This window comes from Vespula vulgaris, chromosome 4 (assembly GCF_905475345.1).
Source record: "Vespula vulgaris chromosome 4, iyVesVulg1.1, whole genome shotgun sequence".
NCBI classification, from domain to species: Eukaryota; Metazoa; Arthropoda; class Insecta; order Hymenoptera; family Vespidae; genus Vespula; species Vespula vulgaris.
In genome coordinates, this window is record NC_066589.1 from 2,529,740 (window position 1) to 2,549,199 (window position 19,460).

A 19,460-nucleotide genomic window follows, 5' to 3' on the forward strand; every position below is an offset into this window, starting at 1 on the left:
GAGTCGTGCCAAAAAGAAACCCAAAAAAAAAAGATAAATGGAAGGAAAGAAAGTTCTGTTGCTCATGCTGCGCTTCATTAGCCACGGTAAAAAACGTCAGTGGGTTCTTCTAACGTAAGAAGAAGTATTATAACGAAGGAACGTGAAATTATATTGTTACACTGTGTCCAAGAAAAAGAGAAAATTTCCTCAAGGCATTTTATTTTTCTCGGGAGTAAAAAATTTTTCTGAATTTCTCTTGACTTCTTAAAAGAGTCAAATTGACTATGAAACAAATATAATTTGCAATGTCTGAGCAATAAGTACCTGAACTCCTCGATGGCTTTGACTAGTACAGATCTCGACTACTAACAGTTACCATCTTGATACGTAGTTACACTTTTTATCGATCGGTGACGCTGCCGTAGCTTATCGTGAAAATAACGCCATGAAGGGATACCAACTGTCAAATAGGTTTCTAACCTCAAATTTAATTGATCGATTGATCGTGTAGACTTTTTGTTTGCATAATATACAAAAAATATATTTACAATGTTATCAGAATTTAATAACTTGTTTAAATGTAATATTCTAGAATATATGATTCTCTTATAAATTATTATAAATCGATATTGTACATAATCAATAAAAAATAAATACTTGATTTGACTAACATCAACAAATAATCCTTATGTATATTTAGATTTTGAATAAAAAGATTATAGACAAAAATAAAGAAAAAAAAAAATTTATGACATATTCACTCTACTTTTACTTTACTAAATACCTTACGCATAAAACTAAAAAAATGATTTATTACTTATTTTTAATACACGATCACAATGGACAAATCCATTAATACGAAACCGTTTTAACGGGTCTTTGAATCTATCTTTCTATTATAGCACTTCTTTGCTAAGTAAGCTTTATCAAATAATATGACGTAATCGGCGCGTTCCTACACGTATACGTAGACACGTACTCGTGTCACATACGATCGAATGTGTTCCTGCGTTCTTATTGATGTGACACACCATGTGTGACGTCATTCTTCTAATTAACGACATAATGTCGGTTTAAAAATATTTAACATCAAAAAGGCTATTTCGGATCAAATCTTTGTACATAATTATCTTGTATCTAAACAAAGTTTTTTTTATAATAAATATCAATAAATTTATCATAATTACCGCTCGAAAGAACAAAATTAAAAATTGAAATGTCACATTTTTTATAAACAGACATGAAGTCGAAGATATCAAGTCAACGATAAGAATACAACGAATATTTTTAATATAAGAAAAGAAAAAGAAAGAGATTGAAATCAATGAATCTGCGCCATTAAGATTAGAAATGCGTAACTCGTTTTAACTTTTTAATTGCATAATTTCGTAATTGGGACTTAAATTAGATATACACTTTAATTCATTAATGATTCAGACTATCTCTGTAAATTTATATTACTTTGATTATAAATACAGGCGTTTTCCGAAGAAATCACTAGATTTCATAATAATTCTGATGGACATTTCTCATTAGTACACACATACACACACACATATATATATATATTATAACTCTATACCATTATAGCAATTAAAACAGAAGTTTCTATCTAAGAAAAAATACAATAATCGGTATTTATATTTATTAAAACGTTAATATTACAACAATATCTTAATTGCTATCAATTTTTATCGGATTTGATCTTATACAAAAATTAAACAAAAATAAGACGTGATTGTTATAAACACCGGTGCGCTGATAAATAATATTGATTCTAATAAAACGCATGTACGATTAAATTTTTTAGTGCAGATAGATCCGTCATCGTCTAAGATAAGATGAAAGTCATTTCTTCGTTCTAATAGAACAGACGTGCCCACACACAATCACACACCATGACGCGTACTCGTAAACGCCATTGTGTTTTCGAGAATCGTATAAAGTATGGTTTAGCAGAATACTCCCGCGCGACTTCGGTTACTCGGTTACGGCGTCAGTCGCTGTTGAACCATCGTAACGTGAACAACTGCGACGAGATTCAAAACACGTAAGTAAACGATTGAAGTTTTTACAAGTTTTACAAGTGTACCTTTCAATATATAAATTATCCTTTAAAAATAGAAAGAGAAACGTAATATAATAATTTGATATAAATTAATGGATTAAAATTAATAAGAAAATAAATTAATGTTGCTTATCCTTTTAATAACATTTCCGTTCAAACAGAAATCGTATTGTAATATTATATTTCATATCATATTATATTGTATGATCATATATAATATTTGTAGTGTACGCTTTAAATAACTTCACATCCACGTTATATATCTCCGAATTGATTTATAAGAAGTCGACGAACGTGCGTCGTAAGAAATCGACTTTCGCTGCATGTTTTGACGCCAGAAGCCGTGTCGCCTCTTTCGTTTCCGAAATATTCTTATACTGCCGTCGTACGGCTGACCTGGTTTCGCAGTTTTCCTTTGAAATTTAAACTGGATTCAATCACAAGATGCAAGATGTTAAGTGTAAACGTGTTATATATATGATAGCTATCATATCGTTGTGTATTAATAAAATAAACTAATTAAAATGCATAAATATAAAATCAGTGAAAATATTAACGTAGTATTTCTTTTTGTGTTATAACAGTATATATTTGAAAAATTACTTTTGAATTCTTTATTAAGGCAAAAAAATAAATCAAGTTAAACAATCGTCTCAGAATAAAAAGTTAATAAGAACTTCTCACATCTATTTTTGGAGATTCTCGTCACTCTACTCCTATCGCATGATTCAATTTTATCTTTTGTCGCTGAATAATTCGTATTTATTTCAAGAATCGATGATATATAAAATAACTACGTACTTTTTTACTACTCAAGATATGCTTTTAATTAACTGTCAGTGAGAAATGAGTCAGAAGATGACACAATTATCTCTGAGTCACTTTAATTTTTTTACATGAACATGAAAAATTATTTAGTTCTAACAAACACGTATATTTTTCTACGTTACGTGCCGATATGCAAATATGTATAGAGTTTTCCAAGAGCTATTTATAATACATATAAATTATAAATAGTTATTAAATCAATATGAAAATTTGAAAAATTTTTAACTTTTAATATAATTGATATACAACAAAATAATTTCTTTCTAGAATTAATTGATTTATATTAATCCACACTGGAAAATGTGTTTGTGTACACTACATATATATATATGTACATATATATATGTGTGTGTGTGTGTGTGGTGTTTCAAAACTCAATATACAATCTGTGAGAGAAAATTAGTGAGGTCAAGGCAAACATTTTTTTAATTAAAGGAAAACACTTCGTTGATGCTGCGCAACTACCGAGTAGCTATGAAATAATAACGAAATTTAGTTAATTACACTGCTCATACAAACACAAACTTGACAACTGACTGATGGAAATCATTTCATCTGCACAAACTACTTTTGCCAGAGCAAATATTAGTTGATAACTTTCAAACTCTATGCTGACAATTTGGTCCCGTAATGGGATAACGACACATCATCGACTCCATACTGCCGGACAAAAAATGTTAGCCTTGACCTCCTTAAGTAATTCTCACGGTTTGTGTATTGAATTTTGAAACACTCTGTACATTATACTAGTTTATTAAAAATTGAATTAAAGTACAATAGAGTCTGTTCATATAAGAGCATATATATAAAATGATTTACTGGCACCGATCAGTTAAATAAGACATTTGATTATTGAATTAAATAAGAACAGGCTTAATGCAATTTCCAAAAACGATTTGTCCTTCGTTACTTCCTTATTGTTCTTTAAAGCTCTCTCGATAAAAGAAACAAAGACATAGGAAACTTTCATTAATAAAAAACTATCAAAGTAAATGACATGTAGAAATATTTGTCGGTTCTTAAACGATTATTTATTTATTTTTACAAAACAACCGTTCGCAATATTGATTGTGAGAAGCCTATATTTCGGAATCCTTTCTCTTCGTGATCTTCTTTTTCTACTATTCGAGGTCACACAAGCAGGTATAGCCGTCCAAAGGATCAGTCTCGAATATACTGGTTTTGCGTAATAGCGTCGCCCGATGCTATCTTAAAGGGGAAAGCAGAGTTATGCGGGAGAACATAGTCCGATTTAGTCTGATTGTCCGTATTATATATAGAGGATGGGGCATTAACTTTATCCACCTGAATTATTTTCAATAATATTATTTAAAATGTATTCCATACAATAAAAAGTGTACGATACAAAGAGGGATGCAATTTGGTGTAAGCTATTTTTTTCCTAAATAGAAAAGTATTAATGATTGCAAAGTCATTTTCATTTTTTTCAATGGAACAGTATACTTCTGTTACTGTAGTAGAATAGCTCATAAAAAAGAAATATCATTTTTTTCTTTTTATTACTTTGAGATGGTCTCCAACGAAAAAATCATGTTTAAATTATAAAATTGTGAAAGTCAAGCTTATTCATTTTCATCATTACGTTTCATATACATTTTAATAATTACTACTATTTCTTCACTTACAAAAAAATATCTCGCAAAATCCTCCTGCATATAACATTTTGTAATATTATTAAAAATAATGGAAATAATTTAGATAGACAAATTTAATGTACTACCCTATATATAAACAAATTTCAACTATTTACTAAAAAAAAAACCTCTTCCCATAGAAAGATTTAATACATTTAATTAGATACACACATGCATCGGAGTCAGGTTTTATTGGACGAATCTGGTTTTAATAAAGCAGCGTTTAATTAAAAAAGTTAACATTCCTGTAATGCACGGTCTCTAAAGAAATATTATATTCTTTCCTTTTTTTTCCTTTTTTCAAATAATCGGATTCGATAATTAACGCGCGTGTTGCTAATCACGTTAGCAAAGTTAAGATAGCTATATTCGCACAACGAATAAACGTTTTCTGTAGTTTTCATTTAAAAGATAAACTATATTATCATTTTATTTGAAATATTATATTGAATTTAACTAAAGATTACAAAGTTTCTCTATATTTCGATATACTAAAAAACGTTACGATTAATATTGATATTCTGCAGAGATATTTTAAGCTAACCCAAATACGAATGAACGATGTTTTATTCGATTCGTTCGTGATTCGCATTGATTACTTGTATTCACAAATACCTCTTTATACGTACGATTTTACTGGCGATTATATGCTTCTCAAAACTCCTACTATATACAAGACACTTGGTGTTGCAAAACAAATTACAAGAAACTACTTTTAAACGATCTCCATTCAATCAAATAAAAACAAACTTTGTTCAATGTTCGTAGAATTTAAAGTCATTACATTTGTATCATATTTTAAACCGCTATCTCATCATTAACTATAACAAGTATAATAATAATTAATATAAATCATAATAATTTTAACACTTCTAGATTATGAATATTTCAATAATAAAATAAAATCTAAGTATAGAATCGTTTTATATAGTGATTACCGTAGAAGTAAAAAATTCAGTATGACATAACGTCCTTGTATCTGACGCATAACATAAGTATGCACAACACGCAACACTACACACATGCATGTATAAATACCTATATCGTACGTACGTACGTACGATCGTTAATTTCTTTTACGTTCTATCCATCTTTGGTGTCTCATGGCCATGGGTGCTTCGTACCACTGACCCAGCTTAAGCGTCAGAGTCTGACTTTAATAAAACTCTACTAGCAAATAAAAAATGAAAACATACATACATATATACCTTATCCTATTCGTTGAGTAAATTTTCACCGAGAAAAAGAAAAAAAGAGAGAAATGTATATGGTACTTTAATTACGTCTTCTTTTTACGTCCTGAATCTATTCGTTTCAAGAGCCAAGAGAAGAATATTAACAAAAAGAAAAAATAAATCTCGCGATATTAGTTACTCTTCGTATTTATAATATTATCATCAAAGTTTCATTTTTCTGAGACACCAGGTATATGAAGAATAAATTGTCAATAGTCAGTTGTTATTGAAATGCGAGACAAACTCATTTCCGTCAAAACATCGATGATTATATCGTTTTCCACAATTACATAATAGCTGATCTAGTTTATTAGAATACGTAATAAAAAGATCTATTCATAAAAAAAATCTTGTCGAAAGACGAAAGATTCAGAATATCAGGTGAATATAATACCTTTCATATATATCGTACTTTAATCTCTGCGACGATTGGTTCACTTTTAGTTTATTTTTCTCGATTGAAATGAGTTTATATATGATCTTAAAATTGATCTTTGATCCATCACAAAGATACACGGTTAACAATCGCCTCGTACCGATCATTACTATAAAAAGAACAGCATGGGAGTATAGGGTTACGTCAGTCAACTCGACCTAATATCATCTACGCTTCGATTCGATCAACTACGCCTTAAAGAACAGCGAATTCGATTATCCATAAGATTTAATTATCCTGCATGTTATTTATAAAAATAAGATCAAAGAAAATAAAATAAAAAATGTCTTATCGGCATATAATATTATCACGAATGACCATAAAATACCACATCCGGAGTCACGTCAGTTTATTCAACTATAGTATGTTCATATCGATTTTAAGACTTCTTCTTTTCTCATTTAAAGTTCATAAAAAATTTAATAAGTTTAAGTTCTTCTAAACTTTTGTCCATAAGCAAACTATTCTCCTATTCATATGCTAATATCGACATAATTAGTTTTCACGGCGTTATCTTTGTTTTTCTTATATTATTTTTGATACTGCACTATAATGTAATGTTATTAAATGAATTTTTATTTAATAATGTTAAATAGAATAAAACCCCATCGTCTTCACCCGTAGAAATATACATTTTACTATTTTCAATCCAATAATAATACACGATAGATTATATAACGACTTTGCAAGATGCGAAAAATAAAACTTGTTAAGCCTCTAAGAATCGAGTAAAGTAAAATTGCTTAATTGATAAAGGTTTAGTTTTTTTTATTCGACTGTGTCACTTCTAACGTCATCATAAGGATTTTTTTTTTCAAATTATATCGTAATATTTCAAATAACATCGACGACACAATTCATATATTATCTATTTGTTTCAGATAAACAAAAATGGCCAACTTTACAAGGCTTTCAATCATAAAATTCATTGAACTTGTAAGTATAACTACGACGTTATGTTACATTTTCAAAATCTACAATCAAAATACATTAGAATTACAAACATTATAGGCTTGTTGATGTTTTAATCTTAATCATACGTTTCCTATATAAATAAATCGTGACATAATCGATGTTGTGTACGACCATAATAGAATAATTTCTCTGTTAAATTTACTTTGAGAACCGGAAACCGATAAGCTAACAATAAGCCAAACGTTACTGTGTGTGTTAAGGTAGATATATATAAAACAACAAATCGTACACGTGCATCGAAAATCTTATAGTAGTCCAAAGAAGTTAATTAATTTATCCTCGAGACAGGAGTCGTTTCATCCTCTTCAAGGTGATTCACTTTACTAACAGACGCTTTTATCAGAAAAAGAAAGTGATGACTCTAAAGGAAGTTCTCGTTATAAGTATTTGACAATTGACTATTTCACGGTTCATAATAATTTATAGTTATAACGATTTTGACATACAGTGATTATAAAAAATATTGACATGATTTATACATTTTTGTACAATAAATATATATAAAAGTTGTAACAAATATAACTTACATTAAATGAAAATAAATGAAATATAATTATATTAAATGAAAATAATAAATTGATCAAAGTTCATTCGGTAAATTATTCATACTCGATAAATTATTCATAATTCGAAGAAATCAATTTTATTCATTTTCTAAATCATCTTTCTTGTGACTTTATGAGCAATATTAAATGCTTGTTAGAACGAGAAATCGTTGACGACTTAATACAAAATCGACATCCATTCTTATACGATACATGCGCATGCACATGATATACGCACACACGCGTACAATATCCACACGGATCATATTGTATTTGCGTCTCCATTATTGTCTTGCCAATTAATTTAGTGAGAGAAACGTCATGAATATAACATTAAAGATGACCCAAGAATACTATAAGAAGAAATACGTACATGTATACGTATTACCTCGCCTATAATTCTCGAGCCTGTACGATCGTCCATAATGAAAATACTTACCTGTTGCTGCTCGAATAGTCCTGGAAATAGAATGAAGTTCCTAACTAGAGCAAAGCAACAGAAACTATAATGTATTATTTACAGTTACATCGACGAGGACAATATTCTTGTTTTCGATGGCCTGATTTAGTTCATATTCTACTCTTTATTTCTTCTATTTTAAAAAAAATCACACTTTATCACTTTTTTTTACGAATTAACACGACTTTCAATATTATTTTCAGTATGTTAATAGATTTTTTAGTATTTGAATTTTAAGCTTATCGATATTTTTATATATTAAACCATACAAAAAATATAAAATCATTTATATAATATTATTATACTTTCCTTACACAAATTTTGTTCAAACAGACATTAAATGAACATTGCTAATACTAAATGAATAATTATAATAAATATAATTATTCATCTGTATAATATAAAAACCTAGCATTTCGTGTACATTTATATATATATTTGCTTTTTCAGATCTTGGTATGTATCCTTATCGGATTGCATTACCATTCCTTTAATGGGGGGAATCAGCATACAGCGATGATCACAATGGGTACCTTTGGTGGATATCTCATTATTCTAGTCGGCTTGTTTGCTGGCAATATAATGGGTACTCCAGTTAACCGTCGTGTGGTACGTTGAAAATCATATCTACATATACACGAAGTTCTACCGTATTCATATTTTTCCATTTTTCTTTCTTTTTATTCTTTTTGCTTTCATAAACATTGATTTCAATTAGATCACGCGTGTTCAATCAACGTAAAATAGAAAAAAAATACATAACAGAGATGCAACCCGTTCTACACCTATGTAACAATCTTAATAATGAATATTTTTTATTTGTATGTTGTAGGATCTTTTCTTCTCATTGGTTGGTTGCGTATTATTCATAATTACTGGCGCCTTGAATATCCAATACTTCGATGAACTTGCATATAAATCCTCTTTTCGTGACATAGGCTTAACAAAAGGATCCATTAGTATCATTCAAGGTGCACTTTTCCTCATCGATTCTTTCCTCACGTTTAGAGGGGAAGCTTAACAAACAAAAAACATTTTTCAACGCTATCGAGGGACTACATAGTCGGCATTCGATGATGTTAATAAACGCAGGCATATTTCGTTTATAATCAAGAAGTGTTATCGATGTTACATATACTGCCAAAGACAGCTGACACTCTCTCTTCTTTTATTTTATACATATGTATGTATGTGCGTATATGTATATGTGTGTGTATATATATATATATATATATATATATATATATACATATATATATAAAACATACATATTAAAATATCCACGTTTCATAAGAAAACGTCGAAAAACGAAGATACGCTTATTAAGTAAAATAAAATAAATCAAATATTATTAAATCAAATAAAAATAGACTGGAGGTCGGACGAAAAGTATTAAGAGTACAAAAAGGATATAAAGCCCATTTAGTTTTGCTATTATTGATTATTAAACTTTGCTTACCTCGTGAAAATCGATATATTACAAAGATATTGAATTATTATATAACATGTAACATCTCTATAAAAAAAATGAAAAATTAATACCAATTTATACACTTTATGACAATCTACAGTACACTTTTTATAGAAATAGGAATTTATATTATAATATTTGTAAGAACATATTTTCGCACGAAGTTCATGAGCGTTGGTCCCTTTTTAAAATAAATTTAGCTGATAAAAAATAACTCCTTGTTGTCACGAATTACACGTTCGATAAGAGATACACCGTTCACATTCTACGACACTTACGTCGTTTTACAAAAATTATCCATAATTTTTATACGTGTGTTATTATTACTCATATAATAAATCATATATGTATGTTAGCAATTATTTCTTTTCTTTATCCTATATACATATATATATACATATAAAAAAAATTTTGTAATGCTATTATCAAAACGATAATAAATCAATGATAATGATTAAAATCGATGAGTTTTTAATATTCTACGTATATACGTGTGATAAACAAGTTCGAAGAGACAATTAAATGGAAGCAATTAGCGTTAAATCGCGAGAGAGAAACGACTACCGTTGAAAGAGGCGCCTGAAATCTCGATGAAAGTATAACGAGTTCAAAGAGAAGATGGCGGTCGATATATCGAAGCGGGAGTTAGTTAATCGAGAATCGCGGGGAGTCGACTGGAGGCCAGTCGATCGTAGATCGTTGCGCGTGTGTGATGTACACTATCGCGTAAGGAGTAACTTTATTTACCAATTTAGAGTGCCGATGTGCGGTGAGAAGCGTTAAATGTTCGTGGAAAATGTCGAATCCCGGCGGTAGCAGGAGGAACGGGGCCATGAAGATTCGTTTGACGAGTGAGTGAAGGACGAGAAAGGGCAATGCCTATGATACGACGATGTCGTATACCTCGATAAAGGAGAAGGAGCGTGAAAGTTGGCCGGACGACTTGCACGCGACTCTATCCTTCTTCCTTTTTTTCCTACATCATCCTTCCTTCTTCCTTCCTTCCTTCCTTCCTTCCTTCCTTCCTTCCTTCATTCCTACCGTTTTTCTTCTTCCTTCTTTAGTCGTTCGCTCACTTTAAACTTATCTTCGCACACGTAAGATTTACTACCGTCTTTAATTCTCCCTCTTACGCGTTTCATTTTCCATATACGATATGAAACTTACGATATGAAAACTTAGTTTTACTCCGCAAACCGACGAGCTCGGACGCGAGCGCTATCGTTAAATGTCAAAATGCTACATCTCGGCTACTCTCTCATTCGTTTTCTCGTCCTCGTCCACCCCACCAAAAACTCCTCTAATCCCTCGTCACGACGATTTTCATCGTTTTGGTTATGGCAACTCCCTGACAGAGGTCAAGACCCCACGGATAGGCGCGCTCCGGGAGGGCTCCTTCTCGAGGACGTTCGTTTCCGACCGTTCTTTCTATCTCCTCTCAACTTAATTACTTCGCTTACTCTCCCCCATCGCTCTCCCCTCGTATGGATGTAACACCGATTGAAACGATCTGCGAATTGACCGGAATTACGACCTTAAAACTACTTCACTTTTACCCGCTACTTTTTAATCCTTTCCAAAATCATATCTAATTTTAATTTAATTTAATTTAATTTAATTTAATTGTCATTCCTTGTTTCCATTTGTGCATTTTGTTCTATTAACAAGATAAAAGATATGCTTGAATCGAAATCAAATGGAACGTATGTGTTGAACATATGATATATATAATATTAGAATGTATTTCCCTACATCGATAAAAAATTCATCAACCGTGATATTATACGCTGTTTATCAATGCAGTTTAATTGATTCTTTGAACTCTAAAAATCTTTTTTCTTATCATTCATTTATCACCTTTTTTACAATGTTTTGGTATAAAATAATATTTCATATATTTTTTAATAAGTTAGTAACATACAAGAATATGGTTCATAATGAAAACTTTTGAAAGAATTCTGACTGCCGTTTAAATAATAATTTTCAAATATTTTCAGTTTTATGTGCCCGTAATCTTGCCAGAAAAGATCTATTTCGTGAGTATCTCTTGCTCTTTATATGTACTTTATGTTTCGCAAAGTATTTTGATTAAGATAAGAATCTGTTTTTAGGCCTGCCTGATCCCTTTGCTAAAATAACCGTCGATGGTTCTGGTCAGTGTCACAGTACAGACACTTGCAAAGCTACATTAGCCCCTAAGTGGAATCAGCACTATGATCTGTAAATTCTTTTTTATCATAAATGCAATTACATTCATCTATCTATTTACACATATATTATATAAGAAAAATATATATTTATAGGTATATTGGGAAAAATGATGGCATTACTATATCAGTGTGGAATCATAGAAAAATTCATAAGAAACAAGGTGGTGGCTTTCTAGGATGTGTGCGTATATTATCGAACACAATACAAAGATTGAAAGATACTGGGTGTAAGTCCTTTGCATTATTTCGTTTGTTGATACGTTAACACTATCGATAGCAGATAATGTTATTATAACTAGATTTATCACCTACTTTTAGATCAACGTTTAGACCTTTGCAAAGCTCATTCCGAAGATACAGATGTTGTCAAAGGGCAAATAGTTGTGTCTTTGTTATCTAGAGATGGACATAATGGTGCTGTGAGTAACACAGTCGGCCATAATGCTGTAGTTGATGTTCTTGGTGATTTGAGTTGTCCAACTGACCTACCGGATGGATGGGAAGAAAGAAGAACTCAAAGTGGACGATTATATTACATTAATCATTACACCAGAACGACGCAATGGATTCGTCCAAATACCCGGTATTATAGTTCTTTTAAACGTAAACAGTTGATATATTTTCCTTTAGTAATATTCTTCTAATATCTACTGTTTTTATTAGGCCTAGCAATGCTATTATACCGACTACTCCAGAACCACCACCATTACCTAATTCAGAGCCTACTTCCCCCAGTGGCAGTGGTAGTCCACCAAATGTTAGGACAGATAGTCCTACCGTTCTACAAGGCACACCAGAATGGAATGGAGAAGGAACGTCTAGCAGAACGCCTAGTAGAGATAGTTCAGCTCAAAATACTCCTAGAAATACACCAACTCAACAACAAAATAGGAGTCAACAAAGTCAACAACACATAAGAAATACTCCACCGTCGTCTGCGATAAGAGATCGGCGACCTGTACGAAGCACTGATGAACAAAATGGAAATCAAAATGCGAACGGGCGTATAGAACGTTCTAACAATGCTCAACCACGAAGGCCTAATCGAAGCAACAGAAACAGAAATAATGCAGCGCTCAGTGCTGAAAGAAGAAACGAACCTCTTCAACCTATGGACTTACCACGAGGATATGGTAGATTTAATTTAAAGTTAAACGAGAAACTAATCCGTCTTATTACATACGTTTAAAAAATATAAACACACAATATTTTTTATAGAAATGAGAAAAACTCAACAAGGACAAGTATATTTTTATCACGTTCCAACTGGAACATCAACATGGCATGATCCCCGAATACCACGTGACTTACCAGCCAATGAATTAGCAAGTGAACTAGGGCCATTACCTAGTGGATGGGAAATGAGACAGACTCAAAGCGGACGTGTATATTTTGTAGATCATAATAACAGAACAACACAATTTACAGATCCACGGCTCTCTAGCCAAATCATAAGTAATCTATTAAAGTAAGTTTTTTATGTTTATCGACGTCCTTAAAAAAAAAAAACGAATTACGAATTAACGAAATTTAATATGTTTTATTAATGCGGAAAGATAAACAGGTGACATATCTATTTTATTATATAGTAGGAGACAAAACAACAGCACAAGTAATCAGGTCTCTGGAAATCCTAGTAATTCACCTACAACGGCAAATGAATCAGTAGCAGTGGATACTCCTGTATCATCTGTACCTCAACCTTCCACTAATCAACAAAGGCCAAGAATTGAAAATGGAAGCAATAATAATTCACCGACATGTAAGTCGAAACGACGAACTAATTATTTCTTTCATTTTATTTATTTAATATTCTTTTTATAGTGGAAACCTCAACACCGCAAACGCAGACTGTATCAGATTTGCCAAAAGAACTTATGGAGAGCGAACTTCTTCCAAAATACAAGCGAGATTTGGTAGCTAAATTAAAATGTCTAAGGGCAGAATTAAATGCACTTCAACCACAAAGTGGACACTGTAGATTGGAAGTATCAAGAAACGAAATATTTGAGGTAGATAGAACGTTACTTTCACGATTATGAAATATTTATAAAATTGTTTAATTACGTCTATATGAAGTTATTTTTATCTCTTTTAGGAATCTTACAGACTGATTATGAAAATGCGTCCAAAAGACATGCGTAAAAGACTTATGGTTAAATTTAGAGGAGAGGAAGGTCTTGATTATGGCGGAGTAGCACGAGAATGGCTCTATTTGTTATCACATGAAATGTTAAATCCTCAGTATGGACTGTTTCAGTATTCAAGAGATGACAATTATACATTACAAATAAATCCAGATTCGGGGATAAATCCCGAACATTTATCATACTTTCATTTTGCCGGTAGAATCATAGGAATAGCAGTTTTTCATGGGCATCATATAGATGGTGGTTTTACCACTCCATTCTATAAGATGCTATTAAATAAAGCTATTACTCTCAGTGATATAGAAGGAGTTGATCCTGAATTGCATAGAAGTCTTACATGGATGTTGTAAGTAATCGATTATATTTTCTTGCAAAGTAATATCCTAATATTTCTTTTTATGTTAATAGAGAAAATAGCATAGATGGTGTCTTGGATGCTACATTTTCTGTTGAACATAGCAGTTTCGGAGTCTTGAAAAATCATGAGTTAAAACCTGGTGGGAAAGATATACAAGTCACGGAAGAAAATAAAAGGGAATACGTTCGATTATATGTAAATTATCGATTTATGCGCGGAATCGAACAACAATTTTTGGCATTACAAAAAGGCTTTCATGAGTTGATTCCTCCGCCATTATTAAGGCCATTCGACGAACGCGAATTGGAATTAGTTATTGGAGGTTTAGGTACTATTGACATAAACGACTGGAAACTACATACAAGGTTAAAACATTGTACACCCGACACACCTGTAGTAAAATGGTTTTGGCAAATAGTTGAATCTTATGGAGAAGAAATGAGAGCAAGATTGCTTCAATTTGTTACTGGCAGTTCGAGAGTTCCATTACAAGGATTTAAGGCTTTACAAGGTAATACTCGATGACATGTTTAAAAAAAGAAAACAAAAAGATACTACAATGAATTGTTATTTTTTCTGTTAAAATAAAGGCTCAACAGGAGCTTCAGGTCCACGCCTCTTCACAATTCATGCTGTAGATGCACCTAGTGAAAATTTGCCAAAAGCACATACTTGTTTTAATAGGATAGATATTCCACAAAGCTATCCAAGTTATCAGAAAATGTTGGATAAACTTACACAAGCTGTTGAAGAAACTTGTGGATTTGCTGTTGAGTAATAAGGTATGTGTATTCGTTATACACTTCCAAATCGTCAAAAAATTTTCGAGTATTAGTAAGAAATCTACATATTACATATTTAAATTTACATTTAAATAAAAATAAATATTTATATTAATAGAAACAAATTCAGCAAAAAAATACAGTGACTCTAGATTAATACTAATAAAAACTGAATATAGTGCAATAATATTAATGCATACAAATATTTAAGTATATTTTTTTAATATTTCACAGGATTGTTATAAGTTTGCAGATTTCTTATACTGACAGAATTATCTCCAACATACCCCATCACTGCCCAATACATACATACATTTGTATCTAAGGCTTTGTTTTCATTACGAATGCACAAATAAGATGATGTTGGAGTATTCATGATACTCTTTTCTAACACAAACATGGACTGAAATTACAATATCGTTTATTTAAAAAATTGATGATGCACATAAAAATAAGTTCATGCATGTAGTAGTATATAACTGTCTCTTAGAGTTTTCAATATACTTAATGAGTATAAACAAAACAAAAATGCAGATGTCAATACCTGTATTCATATATTTTTGGAATAGCACAAAATTAGAAATGTACAGTCAGATAAATGATAGTTATTGTAAAAAAAAAATTATCCTAATGAATACAATTATAATATTAGATAGTAACAGTGATGGGAAATTAGTATTTAAAGTTGTATTATTTATAACGGTCCATGGTGTCTATGGGAAATATGAGTAAAATTTGTATATATGTATCAGTATAATTATGAGAGTAGTTACGAAGTATTTCTGTCATATATAATTACCAGCAGAGAAAAACATCTTAGTTTAATAATATGAAAGAATGAAATACATATATCAAAAAATTTTTTTTGCATTAAAGTGCATTAAAAACTTTCTAATAAAACTTTATAAATTTGCTCATTTTCCAGATTTAACATTCTCTTTTATATTTAAAAGTATAAACAAATGTATGTAAATAAATTTGAAGTTCAATAATATGTTTTTATATCAAGGCTTAGAAGTATAAAGTAGTGTTTTTATTAGTAATCATAATTATATATAAATATGTAATTCATTTTCCAAACTAAGATATTTTCTCTCTGGATTTTTCTGCAATATAACACTTATGTTAAAAAATTGCATAATGCAATTGATAAGAGTTGTTATTGCTGTGCAAATTATGACATAAAGATTATTATTATTGCTTGTTCAAAAGTGGTTAGTACCAAACAATATAACAAGTTGTACATAATTTAGTAAAGCTTAATATAAAAATAATATAGTACCACATAATGTCTTAATCAGATAGTTGACAAGACATTATAAAATGCGTTTATTCTAGCATACATTATGTACATTAGCTTTAATTTAAAATTTAAGGAAATAGTAAATTCATAAAAACATCATACATGTGCATCTACTATAATGTGCTTGTATTGATTCTTTTGCTTGTTCACACACATGCCTATATCTTATATTGAGATAATGGGGTAGGATATAGAGTAATCTTTTATTTATCATACAAACTCTTCATCTAGATCCTAATATTTGACTCGACATTGTAAAGATATTTAGTATCCAATAGCACTAATGATCGTTTTGTATTATTATATTATTATGTTATAATATTATGTGCACATAACTGTGATCAAACATATCATAAAATGAGATTGAATAACGAATGAAATATCTAAAAAAAAATATTTTACAGACCATGGAAAATTGGCAGATTGATTTCATTTTTATATAAATAAGTTGTTTTGATATTTATATTTTGCTAATCTTATTCCAAAATGAAACGAAGGCATATATATGTCTCATTAAAATTAAAACGAATTATCATATATTATTGACACTTTTGTAATGAAAAATATCTAATGTTCATATTTAAGTTTTAGCTAAGTTTACAAAGTATTGTTAACATTCCAATTATCACTGCCTTTCTATTGTACTTGCATACAGATATCAGTGGGCATGGAATGCTAGTAACACTTTATAATATTGGCTAAGAGATATGATTAGAAACTAATATTTGCCAATTTGGTTATTATGGAAATGTAGTTATTGTTACTTGTATTGATGTTTATGTAAGGGTAGTCACAAAGTTTTATACTTCAAATTTTGATGTTTATTCTAATGAAGGAATAAGTTAATGTTGCAATTCATAGTAAACCAAATTATCAATAGAGGGTTAATTGTTTTTAAATTAACATAATATGTTTAAAAAAAAAAATTCTATAATTTCTTGATTTATTGCAACTTTAAAATTGATATAGTATCTTGCTTATAATTAAATATATAAAATATGACAAAAGCAGTAAACGGACAACGGAAAGATATTAAAGAAATGTAATCAGATATATGCACCGTTGCACATAATGATTTTTTTTTATTAAGAAAAAGGGTACTAAATTTTCAGCTATATGCTATACTATTAAAAACATTTTTTTTGTATGTGATAATATAGGATCTTCATTAAACATTTTTTTTTTTATTTAGATGAGAAGTAGGCCTTGATAGTGCCTTGCGTATAGTTACTGCTTTTGAGAATTCTATAGTGTCGATATATTTTTACGAAAAGGAAGTTGTGCATTTGACCTTTAAATTTAGATATGAATTTCATTGAGAATAATGCTTGATCCATAACATATCATGATCTTTATAAAGATTATATAAATCTTTGCAGAGTTTATTATGATTTTTTAATTAATATAATATATACATATACTATTAACAAGATAAAGATATGAATAGTTAAAGAAGTATTTTGAAAAAGAGATATGTATAACATGACAAAAGAATTATCTTTCGATTGCTGTTATGTCAAAATGTACAATACCAGAATCAAATATATATAAAAATATTTTGAAATAATATTTTGAAAAATAATCTCTTAGACAAAAAAAAATATTTAGGATCAATTTACTTACATAATTTTACGAAATCTCAGCAAGTAAAATAATATTGGTATTGTTCGAGTAAAAAAAAAATATATATATATTACACGATTGTTAAATGCTTTTAGAAAAATTAAAATGATAGATTTATGAACTTCTTAATGAACGTCATGTCTCAAATGAAGTTTAAGGTGTTAGAAAATACAGAAAATAAGACAATATCCTTAAGGAAGATGTAGTATGACGTATTGATAAAAAAACATTTTATCTAATACTTAGCCTTAACTTCCTAAAAAAATTTCACAAAATAATGATCGAAATCTATTCATAAGTACGTAAATGCAATAAATGCATATATTATCAATATTTTGAAATACAATAATGAACATTTTTCATAGAAAATAATACAAAGCACGATTGTCAATTGCGCTATTGCAATTTCTGTTTTCGATCAAGAAAAATATTATATAATAATTTATATATTATATATTTCATTCTCTATAGTTATTGACTTTACACGTTTTCTCATTTCCAAGATTGTTCGTTTACGATAGCTAAGTCAATCAGTAAAGTTCATGTGGTATTAATTGTCATTTCTTAGTCCGTCGATGGTTCGACTAAACAAAAAGAATGGTTAGAAAGCCAATTGTATTAGAAAGAGAGAGAATATATAGCACTGTTAATAAATTAAGAATCGTTTTATATAAGAACGATTTCATATTAGACTATATCAAACTCAATCCATCGATCTGCTGCTGTTCATTGATATAATATGTATATTTATGAAACAGTACTATTGTTACTAAACGATTATATCTCTTGCTATTTTCGCGAATGTGGCGTTATTACTAGTATCATTCTTACGTATAACATTCGACGGACACAACTGTAAATACATCTTTTCCTTTTGTATTTTGGATGAAATGTATATTTTAATAAAATGTCCAAAGGTACGAATTCTCTTAACGCTTAGTTTTCATTTATTATCGTTTCTATTATAATTAAACAGAAATGTGTGTGCGTGCGTGTGTGTGTGCGTATATACTTATCTATATTTTGGCGTAATCAGTTCTTAGGAATGTAAACAATAAACAGTAACAAGTAAATTGTAAAGTACTCCTCAATCGACCGCAAAATTACAGTTAAAAATTACAGATTATTAACGATACAAACATTTCATTATTATACTTAAGAATATATATATATATATATATATATATATATATATATATATATATATATCTTACCTGCATCTCTTGAAACGAGTTTTCTTAGGAGCGTATACGACGACCAAACAACATCACTGTAAACTACTCCACGACTGATCACGAACTGTTCACAAGTTATTAAGGACATAAACAACAACTAACATTGAAATTTAACTTACCACGAAATTTGATAACACCTCGATC

General features: G+C 29.9%; 2 protein-coding genes across 3 annotated transcripts; both read left to right on the forward strand.

Moving 5' to 3' along the window:
- Nucleotides 1–1,901: 1,901 nt before the first annotated feature.
- LOC127063460 (uncharacterized) lies at nt 1,902–10,014 on the forward strand. The gene is made up of 4 exons (XM_050993290.1): nt 1,902–2,032; nt 7,086–7,140; nt 8,635–8,793; nt 9,017–10,014. The coding sequence occupies exons 2-4, from the start codon at nt 7,096–7,098 to the stop codon at nt 9,203–9,205; spliced, it is 393 nt and encodes a 130-aa protein (XP_050849247.1). The 5' UTR covers nt 1,902–2,032; nt 7,086–7,095; the 3' UTR covers nt 9,206–10,014.
- A 133-nt stretch (nt 10,015–10,147) lies between these two features.
- On the forward strand, nt 10,148–19,154 carry LOC127063458 (E3 ubiquitin-protein ligase SMURF2). 2 transcript variants are annotated; one of them, XM_050993286.1, is made up of 13 exons: nt 10,148–10,506; nt 11,653–11,691; nt 11,767–11,875; nt 11,959–12,092; nt 12,184–12,448; nt 12,529–12,998; nt 13,084–13,333; nt 13,455–13,627; nt 13,690–13,877; nt 13,964–14,361; nt 14,424–14,884; nt 14,964–15,155; nt 15,390–19,154. In XM_050993286.1, the coding sequence occupies exons 1-12, from the start codon at nt 10,452–10,454 to the stop codon at nt 15,149–15,151; spliced, it is 2,730 nt and encodes a 909-aa protein (XP_050849243.1). In that variant the 5' UTR covers nt 10,148–10,451; the 3' UTR covers nt 15,152–15,155; nt 15,390–19,154. The 2 variants fall into 2 exon arrangements, with proteins under 2 accessions (XP_050849243.1, XP_050849244.1); XM_050993287.1 differs by lacking the exon at nt 10,148–10,506 and adding an exon at nt 11,091–11,358.
- The last annotated feature ends 306 nt before the right edge of the window (nt 19,155–19,460 follow it).

Bases quoted from the DNA above. Each gene is read 5' to 3' on its own strand.
- LOC127063460 (XM_050993290.1), top strand. From the start codon at position 7,096: ATGGCCAACTTTACAAGGCTTTCAATCATAAAATTCATTGAACTT. The intron at 7,141-8,634 runs GTAAGTATAACT...TTGCTTTTTCAG, and splicing joins TCATAAAATTCATTGAACTT to ATCTTGGTATGTATCCTTAT. The intron at 8,794-9,016 runs GTACGTTGAAAA...TGTATGTTGTAG, and splicing joins CTCCAGTTAACCGTCGTGTG to GATCTTTTCTTCTCATTGGT.
- LOC127063458 (XM_050993286.1), top strand. From the start codon at position 10,452: ATGTCGAATCCCGGCGGTAGCAGGAGGAACGGGGCCATGAAGATTCGT. The intron at 12,999-13,083 runs GTAGATTTAATT...TATTTTTTATAG, and splicing joins GGACTTACCACGAGGATATG to AAATGAGAAAAACTCAACAA. The intron at 13,334-13,454 runs GTAAGTTTTTTA...TTTATTATATAG, and splicing joins ATCATAAGTAATCTATTAAA to TAGGAGACAAAACAACAGCA.